Consider the following 25,231-nt stretch of genomic DNA (forward strand, 5'->3'; position numbering starts at 1 on the left):
AGTTGGTTTTTAATCTCAGAGTAACAAACATCTTAAATTCAAACTAAGAGGTCAAAAAGAAAAAGTCCTAACAAAAATTGCAAACAGACCCTATCCTTCCATCCCAATTTTAAAACATCAGTTTTTCTACAAGTCATTGCTAAATCGCAGCATGCAAGTTGTCTGAAGCACAAACATGCATGCTCATGGATGCATACACAACACATTTGATATTCACATATAGATATATACATCAGATATATCCGATTCATGTAATAGCAATGAGATGCCATCACTCTCAGGAGGGCTATTTAGTTAAATACACTTTTAAACTTGAGAAAAAGTGTTGAACTTTTTTTGCTGTGCATAGTTCATGATCCTCTACAAAACCAGCTTTTTTTGATCTACAATCTTGCAGATTTTTTTTCCCTCTGTGGCTTCCAGGGTATAAAGATGCATGAAAGAGGTTCCAAAAGATATGCAGGAAGAGAAATCTTTGTTTTTTTTTTCTAAATTACTTCTAGTATTATAATTGCATTTTGATGATTTCCAAATCATATTTCATAAATTAATACCTAGATTTCTTATTGACATTATTAAAGAAATTAAAATGCATTAGGTCATTCTGGTAGTAACTTGGTTTGGCTATAATCAAATGTAAAGTCTTTTAAATAAAAACAGCTACCTTGTGCCTAAGTAAAAGGAGAGTCAAAGGTGACAAGAAGAAAAAATAGCTCTTCTACACTGGCAGATCTTTTTAAACTGCGTAAGTTAGAATGCTTGTGAAATTAATACTGTAAACATCACTGCATTGGTAAAAGTACCATGACTTATTTAGGATATGCACTATATCAGATCGTTGTGAAACATTCCACAAGACTAGAAGATATAAGATTCATTTTTTTCTAAAAAAGAAAAGTGACTAAATAAATGAATAAATGCCGTTTCTTTCATGGGTCTAGTCAAAAGCATGAGGCTCACAAAGGGGCTGCTTGGTGGTTCAAAGGTTGTAAGCCTGAGATTTATATTTTACTTATATAGAATGAGGGAAATGAGTAGAAAAGAAGAGAGTTAAGTGACGATTTCTAGCCCTTTCTGAATCATTCCTTTGGTGTGCAGTTAAAAAAATTACTGTGTCAAAGTACTTTGAGTAATAGTTTTCGTATTTTCAATGTGTCTTTCCTGCAGTAGCTATTTCTAAAGGTACGTCTTTCATGTGACTATCAAAATCAAAATTTTAAGACTCCCAAGATTCCAGAGGACCAAATTTAAAATAAATTACTACAGTAATGCCATATAATTTGAGAGAAAAATTCTTCCATTAATCCCCCTTATGCTAAATGTGAAAACTATCAGTTTGTCCTCAAGGCTCTTGCCTATATGTCTCTATACCCTGCTTATTACCCGCAGGGGATAGAGACATATAGGAATAAATTGCAGCAAGTTTCTACATAAAATCAAGGAAAAACATTTTTGCTGATTCTTATTGTAATCATAACCTACAATGAATTCAGAAATAATAACATGACAGTAGCTTGCTCCTAAGAATTTACTAGATCATAATACTTACACTGAAGAAAGCCAAGCTAGACTACACGTAGTCACTAAATGTCACTAAAGTTAAAAGATGAAAAGTATCTAACAAGAAAATAATAATGTATTTCTCTATAGTTTCAAAGCTACACAAAAATTAGGTTGGTAAATAGGTTGTTTCCAAGAGAACTGAAATTCTGCCAGGCGTGGCGGTGCACATTTGTAATCCTATGACTTGGGAGGCTGAGACAGGAGGATCCCAGTTCAAAGACAGCCTCAGCCACTTAGTGAGGCCCTTTGCAATTCAGGGAGTGAGAACCTGTTTCAAAGTAAAGAATAAAAACAGGGCTGGGGGGTTGTAGCTTGGATTTAGAATGCCCCTGGGTTCCATCCCCAGTACCATAAAATAAAAAAAAAGAAATAGAACGGAAACCTCTATATTTCCTAGTAAAATAGTCCAAAGATCTAAAAATTGCTACTAAAATTCTAAACTTTCCTACTCTATTCTCAGGTTGCGAATAGCAAGCTTCAGAAAGTTACTCAGCTTCAGTTTTTCAAGTCTTGAACTTTTTGCCTCTCCTAAATTCATATTCAGACTAGAGAATCAGCCAGGTGTGGTGGCACACGCTTGTAATCCCAGTATTTGGGAGGCTCAGACAGGATGGTCACAGGTTCGTGGCCAGCCTCAGCTACTTAGTGAGACCCTGTTTCAAAATAAAGAATAATTAATTGGGCTAGGGGTATAGCTCAGAGGTAGAATGTCCCTGGTTTCAATCCTCAGTGCTGCCAAAAAAAAAAAAAAGACTGTAGCATTTGAAGAAGCCAGATGCCAATAATGAAGTTAAAATTAGACGACTAGAAATATGAAATTGGACTAATACTTAAGAAGATAAAATACTGTTTTCTGCTGTCAGTAGTGGCAAATGGTTTTGCTTGTTTTCAAAATATATAGCATTCATGGCTAGGTAAAATGAAAATGAAGCACTGACACACATATATAAAATGTATTAAAGAGTGCTATTATTATTATCTATCTCCATGGCTAAAGGAGATTCCAGAGGTCAGGGAAAACACTTCTTATTTGGTGTGGTACCTATAACAAGCAGAACTGTATAAATGTCATGCTTACTGCTTACTACTTTTGCTTCTTCCCATCATATATACTTTTTCCCTCCTCTCAATTTCTGCACATGGGAAAGAGAGAGGTAAACATTCAGTGAGAGAACATCAGTTGCTCTCCTAGGGAATTCAGTAAAAGTCCTGCATGATAAAGCCCTAGCTTTTTCCTTAGGATGCCACACAGAGTGCTGAGGGAGGGGAGAAGGTAGGAGAAACAAATGGGGCATGTAGGTATTGAAGAGAAAGAGGAAGAGAAAAGATCATAGTAGAAGACAGAGAAATATTAGGAACATGATTTCTATCAAGCAGTGTTAGTAATTTACTTATTGTACGCATTATTTTCAACTATTATTTTTGCATTTTAATATTATTATTAAAATAATGTTTTTACATTTTAATGTAAAATAATAAGAATTGGAAATTACATAGCACTGGTTACAGAGAATAGAAAATGACATGGCATGCCATCTTTACTAACTTTTAATAACCGTATTTCTTATGCAGTCAAACTATAAACAGCAGCTTTATTTAAAAAGATATGAAAATATCTTTTAGTTAAAATCTAGACAATTTATAAAGAAAATTTTTTATAAAATAACTATAATTAGTATGAATATATACCTTTAAGACTAGGGGAGAATTAAGTTTCTCTAAGTAATTACATCAAAATTTAATTCTTCTGTGAGTTTTTAGACATTGCATAGATGTCTGGAATAAGTAATTATAACATTAATCAGTAAATCCCAATTAAAAAGTTATACCATAGCAAACAGAAATGAATTACCTCGTCTTCGCCCATAACTCCTTGCTGCATGTAAACAAAGGACAAATTGTAAAATGTCAGAACTAAAAATAAGCCCACATATATAAATATTTGTGATATGAAAATCTATGTGGGCATCTGGAAATAGTGCTACTTTAAGAGATGTGATAATATCACTACATAACATCTGCATGATGTTTTACAATTTACGAAGCAGTTATACATTAAAATCTGGACATTTTAGAAGAGAAATTTTTTTTATAAAATAGCCATAATTAATATGTATCTGAACCTTATAAAACTGGGAAATTAGGAAATATACAATTTATTCTCATTCATATTTCAAATTCAGAAATGTTTCATCTGATCATAATAGAAATATACAACAATTTACAGTTTAATAGCATCCCAAGTAACCTTCTCCACAAAAAAAAAATTTGAATTAAATTCTAAATTTTTCTACTTGTCATAAAATATGTATACCAACAGATTTCAGATCTAATCTATATTATACAAAGATGCAGTTAATTGAGAAGATATAACACTATTAAACTGATACAGCCTAAACTTGTACAACTTTAAAATGTAAAATCTGTGTTCAAATTTGCTTGGTTAAATGATTAGTAATATACTATAGCTGATAATCTATTTTTATGTATTTCATAACAGCTATCTAAGTAAGTGTTTATGTGTCTACTTCTGGGATATGAGAGATTCAGATATAAATTATGAGTATCATCACAGAATAGTAGTACATATGTATATGTATTATTAGAAAAGCATTTCAATCTCTGTTCCTAGTTTACATTTCTATGAAGAAAACTATTTCTTCGCCGTAAGAAACTACCAGTTTGCTAAAATCTACAACTTAGATTTTAAATAATCCCTCAAAATCTGTGTACTCAATGAGTTTTATCCAAGAACATATGAAGTAAAGGCAATAAACCAAAAACAGATCTGTTAAAAATTAAAATCTTAATTCATATTCATAGATTTTAGGGGACCTTAGAAAAAAATTCAATAATAGAATCAACCGTAAAGAATGCTTAAGAAATTTTCAACTCAGTGAAACCCTGTTTCAAAGTAAAGAATAAAAATAGGGCTGGGGGTGTAGCAGGGTTGGGGGTGTAGCTTGGAGGTAGAATGCCCCTGGTTTCCATCCCCAGTACTGCAACAAAACAAAACAAAACAAAACAAAACAACAAAAACCAGAGATGTAGCTTCTCCAAAGGTATAAAACTTATATATCAAAAGAAAGTATTTCATATCATTAAATAAGTTATTTTAAGAAATGTTATAAAATATGTTAATTTTATACTATGGACTTCATATAAATCTGTGTGACTACAAAGTAAGAATATAACATTAGTTCTCCTGTTTTAAGTAAGCATAGGAAAAAGAAAGCTTATAAACTATTTGTGATTTGTAGTTCTAAGAAACAATTCAATAAATACAGAGCTTATATCAGAGCATTTTAAATAAACTAACCCAATTTGCATCTGTTATTAAAGTATCTGTAGTTAGCTATATAATCTACTATATATAATCTATTATATATATAACCTATATAATCTCTACTTAACCTGTCCCTGAGCGACAATGACCTCAAAGCCTAACAGAGTTCATAGATTACCTGATCTATATATCAGCTTAGTGTGAATGTAGAAGTTGAAGTAATATTTGAATTTTGTTATCTAGGTCTTCTAAAATTTATAAAAGCCTCAAAAATTTTCACTATCAAGAATAGTTAATAGAAGAATGACTTCTCTGAAGTCTTAATAGTTGCATTAAACCTGGAAATGGCCAACAGGCCCCCAACACTTCCCAGCACAAGTCTCAGGAGTGGGGCTTCTGTTTATCCCTAAGTAAGGCCTAATGATGATCATCCAGTGAAGTTTGCTTTTGGAGAATTTCATTTATGGATGTAAAAAGGAGGGTCAAAAGATTTTAAAACAAATGAAACTATCAAATTTAAAGTCAAGTGAACTATGAAAAAGTGATAATTATGCACATAATTCTTGACCTGAGAAAATTAATGACATAATAACCAGTTTGTTAAAACTGTTACATTCTGCCCTGCATGGTGGCACATACCTGTAATCCCTGTGCTTGGGAGGCGGAGACAGGAGGACTGCACAGGTTTGAAGCCAGCTTCAGCTACTTAGGCTCTCAGCAACTTAGTGAGACCCTGTTCCAAATATAATATAAAATAGGTCTGGGAGTATAGCCCAGAGGAAGAAAGCCTCTGGGTTCTACCACCAGTACCACCAAAAAAAATTTTTTTTTTAATTTAAGAAAATTTAAAAAACTGTTACATTCTTAGCTGACAGACCACTAAATACTAAAACACTGAAAATATGTATAAATATTTAGAGATCTTAAGTTTCATCTCATTCTTGTTTGAAGGTAATTATTAAGGTTTATTTAAACTCATAGAATGAGTTTAAAATAATTCTATGTTTGAATGTAATTATTAAGAAAATTTCTCTATTTATACCTGAGGAATTTCAGAATCCTGTTAAGGAGCTACTCCATTGATTTTCTGGACACCTCCAGATTCTCAGTCTCTAACATTACCAAACATAGAACTGACTCCAGATAAAGCAGTATCAGGTAAAACATTTTCTACCCCTTGTCATAGAAATAACCAATCAGCTAAAGGATGTTGTAATTAAACTTTCTTTTCTACCAATGTTTCTATGTGAATTTCTAGGTTATGTTCCGCTATAATTCTAAATCAGAATTATAAAATTCCCTAGTCAAAAAATAAGTTTCTTTTTTGTGGGTTTGGGGATGGAACCCAGGGGCATTTGACCTCCGAGCTACACCCCCTGCCCTATTTTTTTTTTCTTTATTTTGAAACAGGGTCTCACTAAGTTGCAGAGGGCCTCACTAGGTAGCTGAGGCTGTCTTCGAACCGCCATCCTCTGGTCTCAGCCTCCCGAATGCTGGGATTATATGCGTGCGTCACCACGCCCGGCAAGAAAATAATTTAAGTGATGATGTTTTTTGAAAGATTTCTTGAAATTGTCTGCCCCTCCTGCTTATTTTGAATATGATTAAATAATAAAGCAACTGATTGCATAAAAACGTATAACATCAAATTTCATATACATATATTTTGTAAAGCATTTTTAAATGTAACCTCATTTAAACAAGAGGATTTTGCCATGTGACATATATATGTATATTTAAAATACACATATATGCATGTTAAAATATATTATTGATATATTTGTTTTTAAAGATAATAGAAGGCTCTGAAAAAAGCCTGAACACTCCTGTTACAAGTGATTTTTAATTTGGTGGGTCCTCAGAATATTATTCAGGTTCTAACTCACAGTTACAGAAAATAAAAAGAAGGATTCTAACATTCTGCTTAGGGACTTTGTGCCCTTGTGTACTGTCTCTCCACTACAATTTTGCTAGCTGAATTTACTGTAGCTGGAGGAAGGGATATGCAAACATACAAATCTATTTGGAAATAGAGGTTAAAGTTCTCTCAATGAGAAACTAGAAAAATATTTCTTCAACTTGAATAAGTGAAACTTTATTTCTTCAACTTGAATAAGCAAAAGCTAGGAAGAGAAATACAACTAACCCCCGAATCATAATTGTTTTCAAGATCCACAAGAAACCTGTCATCTACTCCAGTCACTCCTACAAGTTTAACAAAGAACTGATGGCTACCAAGTTTCCTATTTTCATGACTTAGTATAGGGTATTTTGAGCACAGGCCTTCATAAACACAGCATCAAACAAGCTTGCTAATTCTACCTCCCATAGTTCTGCTCCATTTGTTCCTCTTTTAAGAAGAGGTACTGATGAAAACATAAGCTATTTTTCTTGTTATGCGTAGGGAGAGTACAATGTCATCTAAATAGAGACAAATACCATTTTGTATTGCTCTGTATTACTATGGAAAATGGGATTTTGGTGTTTTTGTTAACTACTGATAACATATAACTGAGCTGGGTATGGTGGTATATACGCTTGATAACCTCAACATTCAGGAGGCTGAGACCAGATATCGTGGTTCTCGGACAGCCTCAGCTGCTTAGTGAGGCCCTTCGCAACTCAGTGAGACCTTGTTTCAAAAATAAGACTGAAACATAGGGCTGGGGGTATCTCGTAGGTACAATGCCCCTGGGTTCAATCCCCTAGTACCAAAAAAACCCATAATTGTATGGTTTGTATATTTGAAAGGTAAACATTTATGTTTTTATTCTAACTTCAAGTAGTACTTAAGCTGGGGTTTTCAGAGAATATACATATTCTTATATGATATAACTTCCCTAAAGTGCTGTTGGATGCTAAATGTAGACTTTTCTATAATACTTTAATCATTCAATAATGGCAATCTCTAACAGTCAGTTTGTCTTGATTTCAACTTGATTTTGAAGAACACGATCTATTCAAAAGTAGGATTTCTCGAGTTATATTTATATGGCATTTTAATGCTTAATTTTTAAAATCTATGCAATTTCATGAGAGATATAGGTGGTGGTATTGTATCTCTTATATCTGGGTTAGCAAAAGTTCAGAGTTTAAAATACTTCAAAGATACTTCACAATTTTTTTTTGTGTGTGTGTGTGGTACTGGGGTTCCTGGAAACCCTTCTACCTCTGGGCTATACTCCCAGACCTATTTTTATATTTTTATTTGGAAACAGGATCTCTTAAGCCAGCGTGGCTGGCTTCAAACCTGAGCGATCCTCCTGACTCCACCTCCCAAGCACGGGGATCACAAGTGTGTGCCACCACACCCAGCCCGATACTTCACAATTTCACCTAGTGTGATCAACTTACTTTCTCACTCCCTGGGATTTACTTAAAAATTTCCTCTTTCCCTTTTTGTGTTTTTCTTTTCCTAGTTCTGACTTAAATAACCTTCACGTCTACTAAAATTATTTAAATTCTTACTATTTACTATTTCCTTGGCCCTCAAATATATTCAATTATGTGATTCTTGCTTTACCTTTTACCTAATGATGCAAAATAATTAAAATAATTGTTTCTCTTTGGAACAAATAATTTCTCCTCCTGACCTAAATAGATTTTTATGTCCTAGATTCAGCATCCTTGTTCCTCCTCTAGCCATTTGCCAGAATAAGTTCAGAATTTCCAGGTTGAATTCTTGCACTGATTATGCACTGTAGCTCCAAATGGCAGACTACTAAGAGTATTTACATAAAAATAATTTTGAAAAAAGCAAATCTGTCCACATAATGTAACTCTTGCCTGAAATAAAACAGTCTTCTATTCCATGAAACACTTTGCAATCTAATATTTAGATTACTTATGAGAGCTCTGGCAACTGATAAAAATCATCAATTAGTTTAATAAAGTTTTTTTTTCCAGAACTGAGGGTTGAACCCAAGGGCATTTTACCTCAGAGCTACGGTACCCTAGCTTCTTTTTTTATTCTTTATTTTGAAACAGGATCTCAGGAGGGCCTTTATTAAACTCCTAGCATTTAAAAAAGTTTAATGTAACAATGAACATAGGTTGCAAAAAGAGTGTGGCAAATGCTCTTTGCTTAAGCCTAACTGACATATTTTACTGTGCTCATTCTAGCTTATGATCCATTCAGCAATATAAAAATATCTGTAGTCTAGCATGGTGGCGCACACTTGTAATCCCAGTTCTTGGGAGGCTGAGACAGGAAGATTACAGGTTTGTAGCCATCCTCAGCAACTTAGTGAAGCCCTCTGAAACTTAGTGAGACCCTGTTCAAAATAAAGAATAAAAAATAGGGCTCGGGGTATAGCTCAGAGGAAGAATGCCCTTGGGTACAATTTTTAGTACTTCAAAAATACAAAACAAAACAAGTAAAAAGAATATCTGTGAATGCTCTTAGCAAATTATACTTTCTTTTAAATTAACTTTAACAAAATATATGAAATATATGCAAATTCAATTTTTCAATGGAATTGCTCTTTAAGAAGATAAATGTGTATAACTTTTGTTTACCACAAAAGAATGTTTAGCGACAGTGGATCAATAGATACAATTTATTGTTACCTAAATATATGATTATTTCATTAATCAAGCCAAGAAAATCATGAAAATAAGCTATTTTCAATTTTACAAACCTGAATTTTAGCAAGTACCTTCTTCAATAATAGAATTAGTCAGAGATCAGCTCTACAGTTAAAAAAGTTGAATACGGAAAGTTCTTAAATGCAATTTCTAGAACCTTTCTTGTCAAACTCCTAGTGCTTAGATAGGCTGCCATGTGGTAATTTTTCAAAATGTAATTTGCTGAACAAACCAATCAGGTCCCCTAACACTTTGCCTTTTCACCTTTTCCCCTCGTTCCAAAATCGTATCTACCCTGACAATCTCTCAGCAGCACAGACCTTATTTCTATTTTTGTCACTATGTCTCTTTTCTTAAAATCAGTTTGCATGGCCTCGCTTTACACTGATTTTATTTTCAGCCGTTGCTTCTCACGTCACTGCTACCTTATTTCAAGAGAGTTTATATTGAAATGGAAGAGTCAAGCCATTCTAATAATATTTTTAAGTAAATAAAATTTCACTTTTTTTCATTTGTTTCTTCTCTCCATTCATCTGATAAAGGGTTATTTTATTTATCTGTCTTTATCCTGTAGTCATGAATATACTAGATATTGTGATGCTGTAAATACTTTAATATCTATTTGACAGAAAGAAAACTGTAATCAAAGTTTATTTTTTTCCTAACTGGTGAACTATATTATAAACTGTCTAGTTAGGATCAACTGTTAGCATGGTTACTATATTTACAAAATCACCAGTGTAGCCCTTCAACATAAATACAAGTGCTTATATCAAGTAACAAGTTCTATACTTACAAACTATATCTTACTTAATTCTTAGATAATAAGCCTCAAGATTGTATTTCCATTTCATAGCTTGGGTAACTAAAGTCACAGTTACTTTCCTGAGGCCACAACTTAAAATAAAAAACAAATATTCAGACAAGGACTGCCCTTCAAAGTCTGTGACCACTGAATTAAATTGTAATGTCACAAATAGACTTCTTTGGCTACCTTCCCAGTCATAATTACACTCAGATTCCTAACTCTGATTTCTATACTTTTATTTTTATTAGCCAGAGAGAGAAAAGAGAAAGTGTGTGTGTGTCTGTCTGTGTGTGTGTGTGTGTGTGTGTGTGTGTCTGTGTGTGTGTGTCTGTGTGTGTCTCTGTGTGTATAACAAACCCTCATTGTTACCTAGGCTGATCTCAAAATTAATGGTGACAAATGATCCTACTGCCTCAGCCAACTGAGTAGCTGGGACTAGAAGTGTGAACCACTGTGTCTGCTACAGCTCTTCTTATATACTTATGATTAAAATGTGTCTGGGGGAAATTCAGAGAAACATATTTAATTACCTTAATTTACTTAAAACAATTAGAAACAAAATGCTTTTATAAAACTTACCATTTAACATCAACAGATTGTCAGTTCCTGGATGTGGATAGCTCAAGCGACCTTTAAAAAAGACAAAAAAAAAAAAAAGGAAGTTTTAAAATTATGGAGCTGTCTGAAAATAAAAAAGAGGGGAGAAGGAAGAAATAATATTAAGCACAGTATATTCCTTAAAAACTAAGAGGCTAGTCTTTAACTCAAAATATATTAACTCAATTATTTTTTAAAATTGAAAATTGTTTTTCAAAAGTATAGGTATCCAACCAGGCTTGGTGGCCCAAGCTTGTAATTCCAGTACTTGGGAGGCTGAGACAAGAGGATTGCACAGGTTTGAAGCCAGCTAAGCTACTTAGTGAGACTCTAAGCAACTTAGTGAGAGCCTGGATCCAAATAAAATTATAAAAAAAAATAGGTCTTGGAGTGTAGCCTGGATGTAGAAGGCCCCTGGGTTCCATCCCCGGTACCATTAGAAAAAAAAAGCATAGATATCCTAGCTATATAAATTTGAGATTGAATAAGATAAATCTTTGCAAAGTTGTTCATAATTTGATTTCTTTCTACAAATTTTTGCCAAAAGTAAAACTTGAAAGAAATTTTATATTCCTAAGCCAAGAACCACCAAAATGTTAAAATACAAAACAAAGAGTAAAACCTCATCACGATAAGCACTGCATTTTAGCCTAGTACATAATATATTTTAAAAAGACACACTGAGCCAGGCATGGTGGCACACACTTGTAATCCCCGTGCTTGGGGACCCTGTTTCCAAATAAAGTATAAAATGGGTCTGGGAGTACAGCCTGGAGGTAGAAAAGTCCCTGGGTTCCACCCTCAGTACCACCAAAATAATAAATAAATTAAATAAATAAATATATATATAAATACACTCTGATAGCAGGTAATGTATTGCCTCCAGCAGGAGGTCCCATAAATATTTGAATTTGGCAAGAGCAAAAAGTACAGATTAACTGAATCCACTTTCACCAGCAAGTACCTTAAAGGCCTTTTGGCATACCCCAAAATCTATACAAGAAATTGTTGGCTTTTTTTTAGTTATTAAATTAACTTGATAATCTACTAATACAAGAATGAGTGGCAGAAAAATCTAATTTGACATTAAAGTATATATGCATATACACACATATGTAATATATAAATGTATACACACACTTCATCTGTGTTCTAATTTAACTATGGCACATTTTTATTTCAGACAAAACAGCTAAGCAAAGTAAGTGTTACTGTCCTGCAAGATGTTAGTTAACTAAATGATGCCTTAAAGTTTCTATACTCTAAAAACATACATTTACATTTATTGTTCTTATATGTTAGATAAAGTGAGAATTAGGAAAATCTATATAGGAGGAACAAGACAGAGTTGTTGACGGCCATTGAGACCATATATTGACATTATCATCCTGAACCAGCTCAGTCTGAATACATGGTATTTGGCTGAGTAGGATTTGTCCTTAACAGACAAATTCCAAGGGACCTGGTGTAATCTCTGAGGTGCAGTCTTTGATGAGGCCCCGCCCATTAATGTATAATCCCTCCTTCCTCCAAGCTTGTCACATACCTCACTGATCTTCACTCTAACCCATAACACCATAATAATTGCTAGCTGCTGTGTTAGATTAACTTTTATGATACCTTGTCTAAAGTTTCTATAAAAAGTAAGGTGCTGGCTACAGATGGGTGGGAGAATTTTTCATCTCTATCTCCTCTTGGAGCCCCCAATTATTAAATTCTCTTAAAATTACTGTACCAGACTTTGTTTTGTTGTTGTGTGAGAGAGACTATTGTCAGGGAGCTGTCCTACAGCAGTGATCTTCCGTGGAAGGAGCCAAGGAACAATCACTAGGGAGCTGCAGGAAGCAGCCCCTCCGTGGCAGGACTACGGAGTAAGCAGTGCCCACCACAGCCATCGATACAGAGCTAGATTTAAAATAAAAACATTCGCCAGGCATGTTCGCCCACGCTTGTAATCCCAGCATTTGGAAGGCTGAGACAGGAGGACTGGAGTTAGTGGACAGCCTCAGCTGCTACTTAATGAAGCCCTTTGCAACTCGGTGAGACCTTGTTTCAAAATAAAGAACAAAAATAGGGCTAAGGGTGTCACTTGGAGGTAGAATGCCACAGGGCTCCATTCCTGGTACCATAAAAAATATATAAATAAAATGTAAAAACATTTCTAAAAAAGTGGCAACCTGTTCTACTGTTTAGAATCACATGTTAAGTCTTTTGTACTGACAGGTGAAGGATGTAGAGGACATGGGTATGAATAAATCACAATCTCCCTTATGGTACAGTAGAAGAGGTAGACACAAGTATACAACCTCAGTAAAATTTGTCAGGTGATAAAAATTATGTATAACATGCTATATAACAAAATGCAAAGGAATATTTAACTAAATCCAGGAACTTATTAAAGAATTAAGTCTTCCTTGAAAAACAGAGAACAAACCATTTTTCCTGCATCCTAGTTCTACTTTAAGATACTCAACTTTTAATTGCCACATAATTATTCTCTAATAAGTTTATTGTTCTTTTATTCCAAGATGCAGGTAACAAGATATTTTCACTGCTAATAGTCTAACATCTTAGCTCTGAATGGATTTAACAAGCACAACAACTATATTAATTTCTAAAGAAAAAACTATTTTCAAATAAATATATATTTGTATATATGTTCTGAAAATTTCAGCTCACTATAAAAAAATCCTTTTATATACACTTTTTTGTGTGTGGTACTGAAGATGAGACCCAGGGGCATTCTGCCTCCAAGCTACATCTCCAGCTCTATTTTTTATTCTTTATTTTGAAACAGGGTCTCCACTGAGTTGCAAAGAACCTCACTAAGTAGCTGAGGCTGTCTGCGAACAGTGATCCTCCTGTCTGAGTCTCCCAAATGCTGGGACTACAAGCATGAGCCACCAGGCCCGACTTACATACACTTTTATTAATACGCTGTAGTCTCACTTCATAATGCAGTCATGGTGACAGTGACACACACACTCAAAGCACTTGGTCTCTCCCCTGGCTCCCTGCCCACTCCCCCTTCCCCATACAAGATAGAAATTGGCACAGGTATTCCCACATACAAACATATCGTCAATGGAAGTGTTTCTTTCATTAATTTGCCCCCCCCACCAACCCCTAGACCACCTCCTTGGCTCCACTGGGCTTCCCCTCCATTATCTAAAGTCCCACTTGATCCTGACTACTCCCTAGCCTCCGCATATGAGAGAACACACATGGCCTTTCACTTTCTGTGACTGGCTAATCTCACCAAACATAATGTTCTCCAGGTCCATCCATTTTCCTGGAAATGACATAATTTTGTTATTTACTGCTGAATAGAATTTCATTGTGTGTATATTCCATAATTTTATTCATAATTCATCTATTGATAGACACCTGGATTGGTTCCATAATTTGGCTACTGTGAATTGTCCTGCTATGAACATAGATAAGCTTATATCACTATATTGATTTCAATCCTGTTGGAAAGATACCCAAGAGGAGTATAAATGGATCATATGGTGAATTTATTTTCAGTTTTTGTGGGAATTTCCACTGATCTTCATAGGAGCTGCACTAGTTTGTAATCCCACCAACGTATATAAGAGTTCCTATTTCCCCATATCCTCAGCAGCATTTATTATTATTTGACTTCTTGATGATTGCCATTCTTATTGTGGTTAGATGGAATCTCAGTGGGGTTTTGATTTGCATCTACTGATTGCTAATGATGTTGAACATTTTTTCATATATTTACTGGCCATTTAATATAGCTAAATACTCCAAAATGAGATGAGAAAATGTATACTAATTTTTAATTATCCACAAGTTACTTCTAGTTATATTTCATTCATGATAATATTAAACTACTTTCACTAAGAACCTGCTGAATGACAATATTTGAGGGTTTACTAAATCCCAAGAGCTTCCTAAGCTCTTTATAACCAATTACTTAATCTTGACAACAATTCCATTAGTTTGGTATTATTGTCTTCCTATTTTAAGATGAATACACCATGTGGCAAAAGGTTAAATAACTTGCCTGAGGTTCATACTCCACAAGCAGTAGCACAGGCAGATTTGAATCCCGGCAGTTTGGCTTGACATTCTTTCATTACTAAGTTAATAATGGCTTCCTTTTGCTAATGTACTATAGAGAAAGACATGGTTGGTGGGTCACAGAACAAACTCATCTCTTAAGGAATTTACAGAATGATTATGTAGTATATTAGGTAACTTTAAATTTAATATAAAAATAGGAAAAGCACACTGCTATAAAACTACTTGTTGTCTAAAAGGCCTGTGGGATGGTGACTGGCAGTTATATGCTAACATCCACCTGGCTGCCTAGAGTAAAATGCTACCTTTCTCTCTGTGTGTGTAGGATCTGGCCAGTGGGATGTAAAGTAAAAGTGGCATGTTCAATTTCTGGAAAGTATTTTTAGGAAGTACTTCCTTTCTTTTTCTTTACTAGCTAGAATGTAAATATGATGGCTTACTGAAGAAGCCATAATAAACAGAGGCACAAACCGGGTATTAAGGATAGCAGGACAAGATAAAAGGAACCCATGAAAGTTACCATACCACTCTAGGAATATTAACATATTTATAAGAGAAATAAACTTCTCATTTAAGCCACACAAATTTTCTGTTGTTCCAGAATAATCTAATCTTACAAATAAAATCCTCCAGTTTAAATTTAGGCAAGGTGAATTCTAGGTTACAGGGTAATTGCTTGTTTATTATTACAAACAAGTTTAAGGCATAACAATTTGTGTTCTTCATATATCTGTAACATACTACCTCTTGGCATTTATATACAAACTGATGATATGTAATGTTAAATAATTTTTTGAAAAAAATATCAGTGCATGTCAGTAAAAATTAGAGGACCTACAGTGTCCTAAAGATTGTCTTATTAAAGTGTTCATGGTAGTCACTTTACATACTTGAGAACCAAAAACACCAAGAAAGATGACAACTGAATAGAAAATCATGGCTAGAGCAAATATCTGGCCCCTCATCCTCTACCATTCTATCTACGCTGACCTCTCTGATGTACCTCAAATGTGCTGGCATGTTTTCATTTCAGGATCTTCCTACTTCCTCTTCCTGCCTGCTATGCGCTTGCTCAGACACTATGCTAGCAAAGCCTGTGCCCCTCACTTCACTCACATCTGTAACAGACATCACAGGCCGTCCTACCAGGAAGAGCAGTGTCTTTCTCTACTCATGAGTGCACATTTCTATCATCTAACAATCTGTCTTTAATTTTTTCAAACAGATCTAATGGACACACTACTACATTCTAGCACAACAACACAGTTTACTGCACATAATAGACTCTCAAATATTTGTTGAATGGATAAATTAAATAAAAAATTACACTATGTGAACCACAAATTCAGCTAAAAGTATAGATACCTAAATATATGTTTGTGTGGACCCTGGGAATGGCATTCTCAAATTAAAAGAAAAAAACCACAGAACAAGCCTTTATTTCAGCTTATTTTTCTAAATCCCTTAAGTATTTTAGAGGAAGCGAGAAGACTGCAAATGTTCTTTTTACTCTTTGCCAAGATAAATCTTTCCCTTCCCCACAACTATTTTCTTTTCTTTAATGAAAACAGTAGTCCCCTATCTGTGGGTTTACTTTCTGCAGTTTCAGATACTCACAGTTACCTATGATCCAAAAATATTAAATAAAAAAAATCTATAAATGACAAGTCATAAGGGTTTTTTTTTGCTTTTATCTCACCCAGGATATGAATAATCCTCTGACCTAGTGTACCCACACTGTGTATGTGCTACCTGCCTGTTCACCACTTAGTAGCCGTCTCAGGAATCAGACTGTCAGAATATTACAGTACTCATATATTGGGTTTGATACTATCTCAAGGATTCAGACACAGATTGGGGGGAGGGTCCTAAAACATATCCTCACAATGAAGGGGGGGACTACCACCATACAAAAGTGTACCCCAAAGCCCTAACATTAATAGCTAATGATAAAAACCCATTCTGAAAACTGCTCAAAAAATGCCATGTATTCTGTCAGTACTTTTTAAGAGAAAAGACATTCAAGTCATAATATATAAAGATTCCGGGTTAGAATCAACATTAAACTAAAAAGAGGCATATGGTTCAGTGGTTAAAAGTAGTTGAGTGCTACTAGGTTCCAGCACTTGGCAACAGCTGGAAATTGGGCAATAGTTAAGAATAAGCCATAGTTTTCCAATATTAAAACAAGGCTAAATATTTACATTAGTTGTGAAAATAAATGATATGTATGGTATGTGATAAATCACATAAGTATATTAAACATGCACACATGCATACACCTTTAATTGAAGATAGTAATACTTATTTTTATGTGCTTTAAACAAAGCATTTCTCCTACAGTTTGCTATACTCTTTGAATATTTTTTATCATCTATATTTCACCTTTACTTCTAAATACAATTAGAAAAAAAAAACAGGTTCATATGAAGTCTGGTAAAATCCACTTAGAATGTGGCCATTACCAACCTTGAATAACTCCAATCTCTGCTCAGATCCAAGGGGCAGGACAGTCATTCCTGACCTCACTCCCAAATCTCAATGCATGCCTCATAAACGCCTAAGAATAAGATCATACAGATGTAGAAAAGACCCTTAGAGCCAAAGTACCAGAGCCCAAGAGAGCAACAGAATCATTCCTTAACCTAGCTCTAATAAAAGCCATCAATCTGCTTTAGATTAAATTGAAATTTACCTAGTTAGCCAACCCTTAAATCAGGATTCCATCATAACATTTTTCACTTAATAATATTAAAATTCGGGGATTTCATCCAATCAATACCATAAACATACTAAAAATCAACAAGAAAAAAAGAATATAAAAAGTTTTATTTCAAGTATGGTCACAAAAATACTAATATTAATTCATTAACCATCTAGGAAGTTAATATATTATCATACAGTTATGATAAAATATACAATTAATACTAAAAATAAGTTGAACTAATGGTTGTGGACCTTTTCACTGTGAAAGCGGGTTCTAAAAGAAAATAATCCAGATAGTTATTAAAAATAACAAGCAATCAAACATAGCCAGTGGCAATGGTAAACTGGTATTAAAGTTAAAAATATATCAGCAATATGTATAGTCTGACTCACAAAGGTGCAAAGTGTACCCATCCAATAATTGTTTTTCATTTCCCATAGTCAATAAAGTACACATGAAAAATTTAATACTTTACTATAAAATATTTTTAGGTTATTTTGCCTAACATTCTGAGAAAATTTAAGGCAGATTGGGCTAAAATATGGTATTTGATAGGTCTTAAATATATTTTTTGTATGTGCTGGGGGTATAGCGGGGATTGAACCCAGGGGAATTCTACCTCTGAGCTATATTTCCAGCCCTATTTTATTTTTAATTTGAAACAGAGTATCACTAAGTTGTAGAGGACCTCACTAAATAGCTGGGGATAGCTGCGACCCTGCGCTCCTCCTACATCAGATTCCCAAGTACTGGGATTATAGGCATGTGCCATCAAACATGGCTTAAAATGCATATTTGACTTACAATATTTTCAACTTATCATAAATCAAGGAGCATGTGTAAATCATCTGTTTATTGTCTCAACGTATTAAGTTACCCTATGAAAATGAACACATACAAAGGTAATGAAATTTTATTTTAAAACTTTAAATACCTAGTATAATGAAATGACTATACAAACTATTTTACATGCAGAGATACCATATATGATCTTTTGTAAAGTTGTAGAATATTTATGAAGAATAAAAATTACGGAAAATGTTTAATCATTGAACCAACAATATATTGGACTGTTCCTATTTCACTGGCAAGATAAATGCTCATTCAAGGTAAAGCAGAAACAGGTATTGTTCCCATAATAGCCTCATTTGAAGAATATATACTTAAAAAACCAAACTACAACAAAGTACCCTATCCAAAGAGAAAGGAACTCTGATCAAAAGGACTATCATGCTCTAAAAATCTCTAACACAACATAATCTACTCATAAAATGGTACAAGGGAGACTTTCCTGAGGAAGCAAAGTTGACTAGGGTTTCAGAGACTTTCCTTGAACATGGAGAACTTTTCAGTCGACTATGCTGCTTTCTGAAATCTCTAAACTGACAGTTAAGAAAGATTTTCTTTCTTTCTTTCTCTCTTTCTTTCTTTCTTTCTTTCTTATTATTATTATTATTATTTTGGTGGTACTGGGGTTCCTGGAAGCCCTTCTACCTCCAGACCTATTTTTACATTTTTATTTGGAAACAGGGTCTCCTAAGCCAGCGTGTGCGGCTGGCTTTGAACCTGCTTGATCCTCCTGTCTCCGCCTCCCAAGCGCGGGGATTACAAGCGTGCACCACCACGCCGGGCCCTGTTAAGAAAGATTTAAAGGCCTAACTCCATTGGCCAAAGACAACCAATTCATAGAAGGACCATGTTAGTAATATGGAAGCTGTATGTGGGAATGGTTGAGTGGTAACTGATTCTGTAGACCAGAAATCACTGAAAACACAAACCTAAACAAGTGCGTTTATGGGAAAGGCCATCAAGAAATAGGCCATTTACTGCAGCAACTTAGATGGGCTCAGGATATAAGATGCTCTGAGTATCACTGAGGGTAGAGGTACGGTGAAACCAGGAAAAGAGGCCAGCTGGTAACCACTGTTAAAAGAACCAGAGACCCACAGAGCCAACTTTACAGCTCTTCTATGAGGGTCACCAGTTAGGCCTTTCAGAAGACCAAAAGACACACATCCAGGTCCACTCCCCACACCACAAGGAAAGACCCAGTGAGGGCAGGAGGGTCTTGTGTGATTAGGTTATTGCAATCCTTACTAGTTAATAAACTTAACTAAATACTAATTTTTGTATTTTACTTTTAAGTATGATCAGATAATAAAGGACTATAAGATATTTAATAAAAACCTCCAACATGAGAAAAATTTAATAGGAAAGAAAAACTAGAGGAAGCACAAATACAAGGAACTGGAAAAATAATCCTCAAATACTATAATATCTTACAGAGAAGTAATCAAACAGGAATAAAAAAGACATGATAGGAAGTTCCGAGAATTGCTTTGAAGAGGGTCTTAAATTAATCAGCAAAAAAATTTAAAATAAAAAACTCAATAGATGAGTCTAAATCTAAGAGGATAAGCATATTTCTCCAAAAGCAAATTAAAAAATAATGGAAAATGGAAAAGAAAGAGATGTATAAAGAGGTTCAACATTTAAAGAACAAGAATTCCAAAAAAGTAATATCAAAAAAATAGAACAAATTATCAAATTAGTGATATCCCAAATTTCTAAGAACTAAAGAAATGGGCATTTGCATTAAAAGCATCCAAATTAATGTGTATTTCAATAAATAGAAAATGAAGGAAGGCGCATATGTATGCCATGACCCACATCTCATTATGAAAGTTTCAGAACTATATGCATAATACGATGTGCTCAGAACAAAATTAAAAATAAGATACTCATACAAAATAACAGATTTCAGAATATCATCATACTGATAGCAACCCTCAAGTTAAGATAATAAACCAATGCCTTCAATATCCTAAATAACTAATGTTTAACTCGATGCTGGTCTGTCGTCTTATAAAGGTATATCATAAATATGTTTTCAAAGCTCATCAAAACAAGTATAAACCATTGAGAAAAGGACATAGATTTCACGAAAAAAGGAATTCCAAGTATTACAGAAGTCTCAAACTAAGAGCTACAGAGGGGGCTACAAGAAAGACTCCTCCTCCAAAATCAAGAAGAAAAAATATTTGTTTTGTGTTACCTGGAATAAGCTTTAGAGTTCTTTAGATAAAATTCTCATATGAATCAGTATAACTTAAGCAAACAAACCAGAAAACATAGTGATTTCAGTAAAAACAGTTATACGAGAAAGAAAATAGTATACTATAGTACAAAACATGCAAGGTTCATTTATGAAGAATATTTACATGACATCTCAGCAATATAATCATTGAATCAAAGAAAAGTAGTTTTATAATAATTTATTTTTTGTGGTACTGGGGTTCCTGGAAACCCTTCTGCCTCCAGGTTACACTCCCAGATCTATTTTTATACTTTTTTATTTGGAAACGGGGTCTCTTAAGCCAGTGTGGCTGGCTGCCTGATCCACCTGCCTCCGCCTCCCAAGCGCAGGGATTACAAGCGTGCACCACCATGCCCATTGTTTTATAATAATTTTGAAAGAATAGAGAAAGGGAAAAATTGGGGTATAGATAAGTCACAGTAAGTGTCAACACAAAATACCTCAAATATAAAAAGTCCAGAAGCTCAGGCAATTATTTACTAATAATTACATGAAGAATAAGTAAAAAGAAAAGTTCAAAGTTGCTACCTCTAATAAACAGGAATCATAAGTGGATATAGAAGAGTGAGGAAAAAAAGTCTTCAATATTTTAAATATAATCCCTGTGGCACTATTTGACTTTTTAATCTATGTGTTTTTGTAGGTGCATGTGTTGTGTTTGTGTGTGTGTGTGTGTGTGTGTGTGTGTGTGTGTGTGCTAATTTTTAAAAATTAACTAGGTTGTAGGGAAGGTAAAGATTTGAATATTCCAAATGTTCTAAGTTATACAAAGGAAAAGAAAAGATTAGAAAAATTAAGCATCAAAATACCAATAGTGGCTACTTTAGTTCATGGGGCTACTGATAATTTAAATTATTTAAAAAATTTGTTTCCAAATATTTTTAAATAAATATTACTTTTAGCAAGAAGACAACAAACATTTAGAAAAGGGTTAAATGCTATACTGTGAAGGAAAAAGGTTCTCAAGACACACTATCCATTCTTTATATATAGCTGCTAAAATTCATAGGTTTAACCATCCTATGAATGCATAATATATAACATATAAAAACCAAGTATTTGTTTTTATCACTAAGTTGTATATTAAAAACATTTTTATTGTTTTTCCACTTAAAAATAAGAGGTATAAACATATTTTAAAATAGTAAGATAGAAATGTGGTGGTGAAGACACATTTAGTAAGCACATTTCACATTCTGAATATGATTTTAAGAAAATTCACTGTAGTTTCTGATAGGCTTCAGTTTTTAAAAATGAAATGGAGCCTGTCAAAATTCAATGAACATTTACCTAAACAGTTAAAGATATCTGTAAGAAATAATGACTTGACTATGTTCTCAAATTTAATAATATTATTGATAATAAAACAACTACCTAAAAAGCAAACTTGAAATTTTCCACTCATGATACCTTATTTTAAATCAGTTTTTCCTGAAAGAGTAAGTTCTATAGCCACATTTTATTATTTTCCTTTTTAGTCTGCAGATATTCTGATGACAAAAGTTAAACTCCTATAAATTGTACTTTCATTCAGATGAACTTCTGAATAGCTGGAGGCTAAAGTATTCAGATTCCATATCACAGTGTCACAGTGCATTTAATAAAGTGTATATGTCTCCTATATAAATACAATTTAAAGTTAACTATTATTTTTCTTATCAAAGGCTAGTGGTCATAAGAATAATCAGTAAAATAAAGAAAAAATAATGTCAATCTTACTATTCATTTTTTTAAGTAAATGAAAATGCTTTATTCAAAAACTAAGAGAATAACCAGGCGTGGTAGTGCAGGCTTGCAATCCCTGCACTTGGGAGGCAGAGACAGGAGGATTACGCAGGGTCAAAGCCAGCCTTGCTGGCTTAAGAGACCTTGTTTCCAAATAAAAATATAAAAATAGGTCTGGGAGTGTACCCCGCAGGTCGAGGGTTTCCAGGAACCCCAGTACCACCAAAAACCACAAAAAACTAAGAGAATAAACACTATTTCTTCCTTCTTCCAAAAGTATCTTTCTAAGAAGGTATTCTAGTACAGGCTAGGTATCCCTTATCCGAAATGCTTGAGACTAGAAGTGTTCTGTTTATTTTGTGCTGTGCTGTATTTTGACTAATGTGTTAATTAAATTTTCATAGTGTTTCATAGATTTCTTTGTCATTGCTTTGCTATACAGTAGTATTTCCAAGTCTTCTCTTTACACAATGTGCCATACACAATCGCTAGAAGTGGCCCTGAAGCCTTTGTGGTTACCCTACTCTTGAGAGTTTGAGAACACAAACTCCAGCTCAAAAATACTCAAGTTCTAAAATATAAGTTTTCACAAAGGAGGCTTAGAAATTTATGCAAGCTATTTTGTGACTTTGTAGTCTAATCTTCTATTGAGGTCAACTGAAGAGAAACAGAGAAAGCAAAAGAAGTAAGAATTCGGTACTACAATAACTACTTAAAATAACAGTAATTGCTTATTTCCTCAGAGATTAGTGTCCCTAAAACACAGGGAGGTTCTTACTTTGAAAATCTTTTTAAAGAAACTGATACTAAATATATGAAGACTCATAGTAAATAAAGATTTTAAAATCATCCACTACTAAACATTTGTTGGCATAAGAACCACATTCTAAATTCTCTTTCTTCAATTTCCTTTAATTGTTCAGCAACATTGGTAAAGACATTATGACCTGCTGAGACAGATCTTCTCAAGAACTCTTAAAGTACTTCTATACTTTTCAAGTTAACTTTCATGAGCTTAAATTAAAATTTTTCCTTTTACTTTGGAGAGGACTTAAGCAATTTTTGGTAAAAATGCTAAAACAGTAAGACATAAGTGTTGGGGGGAGGCAGAAAAAGAGCTTAACAATGATCTGTTTTGTTCTTTTGTTTAAAGGAGAATGAACTGCCGCACACATAAAAAGATAATGGATTATTTAAAATTGTTATGCAAATATAAAACTGCTATATTACAAAACTGTACCTGGCAAAATATGTTTTTCTATAGCTATTAAAAACACCATGCTAGCCAGGCATGGTGGCTCACGCTTCTAATCCCAGTACTTGGGAGGCTAAGATGGGAGGATTGCAGGTTTGAGGCTAGCATCAGATACTTAGTGAAGTCCTTCACAAGCTAGTGAGACCCTCTTTTATAATAAAGAATTAAAAATAGGGCTGGGGATGTACTTCAGAGGTAGAATACCACTGGGCTCAATCCCCAGTACTGCAAGAAAAACAAACAAACCCCTTGCTTGATTTTCCTTTGAAAAGAAAAATGGCTGTCTAGAATCAAGACAGTTATCAGAAAATCATAAACATCTCAAAGTCAATCAGTAAGTCAAACATGAAAAGGAGGGAGAGGGAGGGAATGAGATGGGAATTGGGGAAGGGCTAAATCAGTGATCTGTACATGTATGCCTCTACCATTTTATACCTAATAATGATATACGACTATAAAATACCAATTAAAAAAGGAGAACAGGATATAAAAAGATAAAAATCACTGCAGAATAAATAAAGCAGATCAGTCTGCACCATTCCCACTAAGGAATGCACTTTCTAGTGTCTTTGTGTTTTGTGCTGTGAATCCAGAGCAAAGGACAGCACACCCTTGAGAGTGAGACAGAGCCGGTTACACCTAATCCGCAGCAGGCAGCACAAAAGCAGCTGGGCCAGAACTCCCCTTCCTATAGTTCCTCAGATATGACAACCTCATCCATCTGTTTGCCAGGTGAGTCACTGTATCCAGCTGAAACGTTCTTCCCAATATTTTTCTGTTATTTTGCTGTTCCAGCTTCAGATCTCAGCTGCCTTTATTCCCATTTAAATTAGAACTTCCATTTATTATCTCTGAGCACCTTGCGGACTCTCTCCACAGCACTCCCGCCAATCTATAATTAGATATATTGTGTTTGTGTAAGGTCTCTGTCTCTTTGCCCAGTAGGCTGGACATTCCACCAAGGCAGAGTCTATGTCTGCTCCACACAGTGTAGAGCCAAGTAGGCACATCTGGAGGAATAATGTGCATTCAGAGCTCTCTCTGGCTGTCATCACTGTACATCTGTACAATTCCAACAAACTGGACCCTTTCAACCAGCTATGCTAGACCACAGAAACCTTAATAATAAATTACAGAGGATCTCTACTGATCTGTGAAAATTTTTGGAGTAAAAGAAAATAAAACTGCAGTGAAGCATTCTGGGATGAGATGTTTCTATTAGCATACGCACTCAGTAACCTGTCATTCCCTTCACATTCTGGAGACCGACTTGTCTGATTTTCTTCCTGCTGATGCTCTCACCTTGGCTAGTTTCTCTTTCTTTTAAACTTAGAGTAGAATCGAGGCCATTTTACGGCTCTGCCTTTCACCTCTGTAGTAGCCAGCCTCCGTGATGGCCTCCGCCAATCCTTGCCTGCCAGTGTTGCACCCTGTTGGTGAGGAGCTGACCTAGGCCGCTACCATGATGTTGTGGAAACGCTGTCAGGAGACCTCTGAGGTGAAGTCACAGGAGACACTGGGGCATTCCCACTGAGCTTTATCCTCACTCTGGAGGA

The 25,231-nt window shown here is 34.4% G+C and overlaps 1 protein-coding gene across 2 annotated transcripts in view; it reads right to left on the reverse strand.

Annotated features, from left to right (window-relative positions):
* The window catches only part of CPEB2 (cytoplasmic polyadenylation element binding protein 2), a gene marked incomplete at both ends in the record, with an annotated part of 61,807 nt that overhangs the window by 21,611 nt on the left and 14,965 nt on the right, over positions 1-25,231 (reverse strand). Inside the window, one exon of one of the 2 annotated variants that reach the window (XM_080697078.1) lies at positions 10,824-10,874. The exons of the other annotated variant lie outside the window; for it this stretch is intronic. Within the exon in view, the coding sequence (XP_080553204.1) occupies positions 10,824-10,874 (51 nt within the window). The remainder of the gene's footprint in view (positions 1-10,823; positions 10,875-25,231) is intronic. 2 annotated transcript variants of the gene reach the window in all.

This window comes from Muscardinus avellanarius, assembly GCF_963383645.1.
Source record: "Muscardinus avellanarius genome assembly, chromosome: 6".
NCBI lineage: Eukaryota > Metazoa > Chordata > Mammalia > Rodentia > Gliridae > Muscardinus > Muscardinus avellanarius.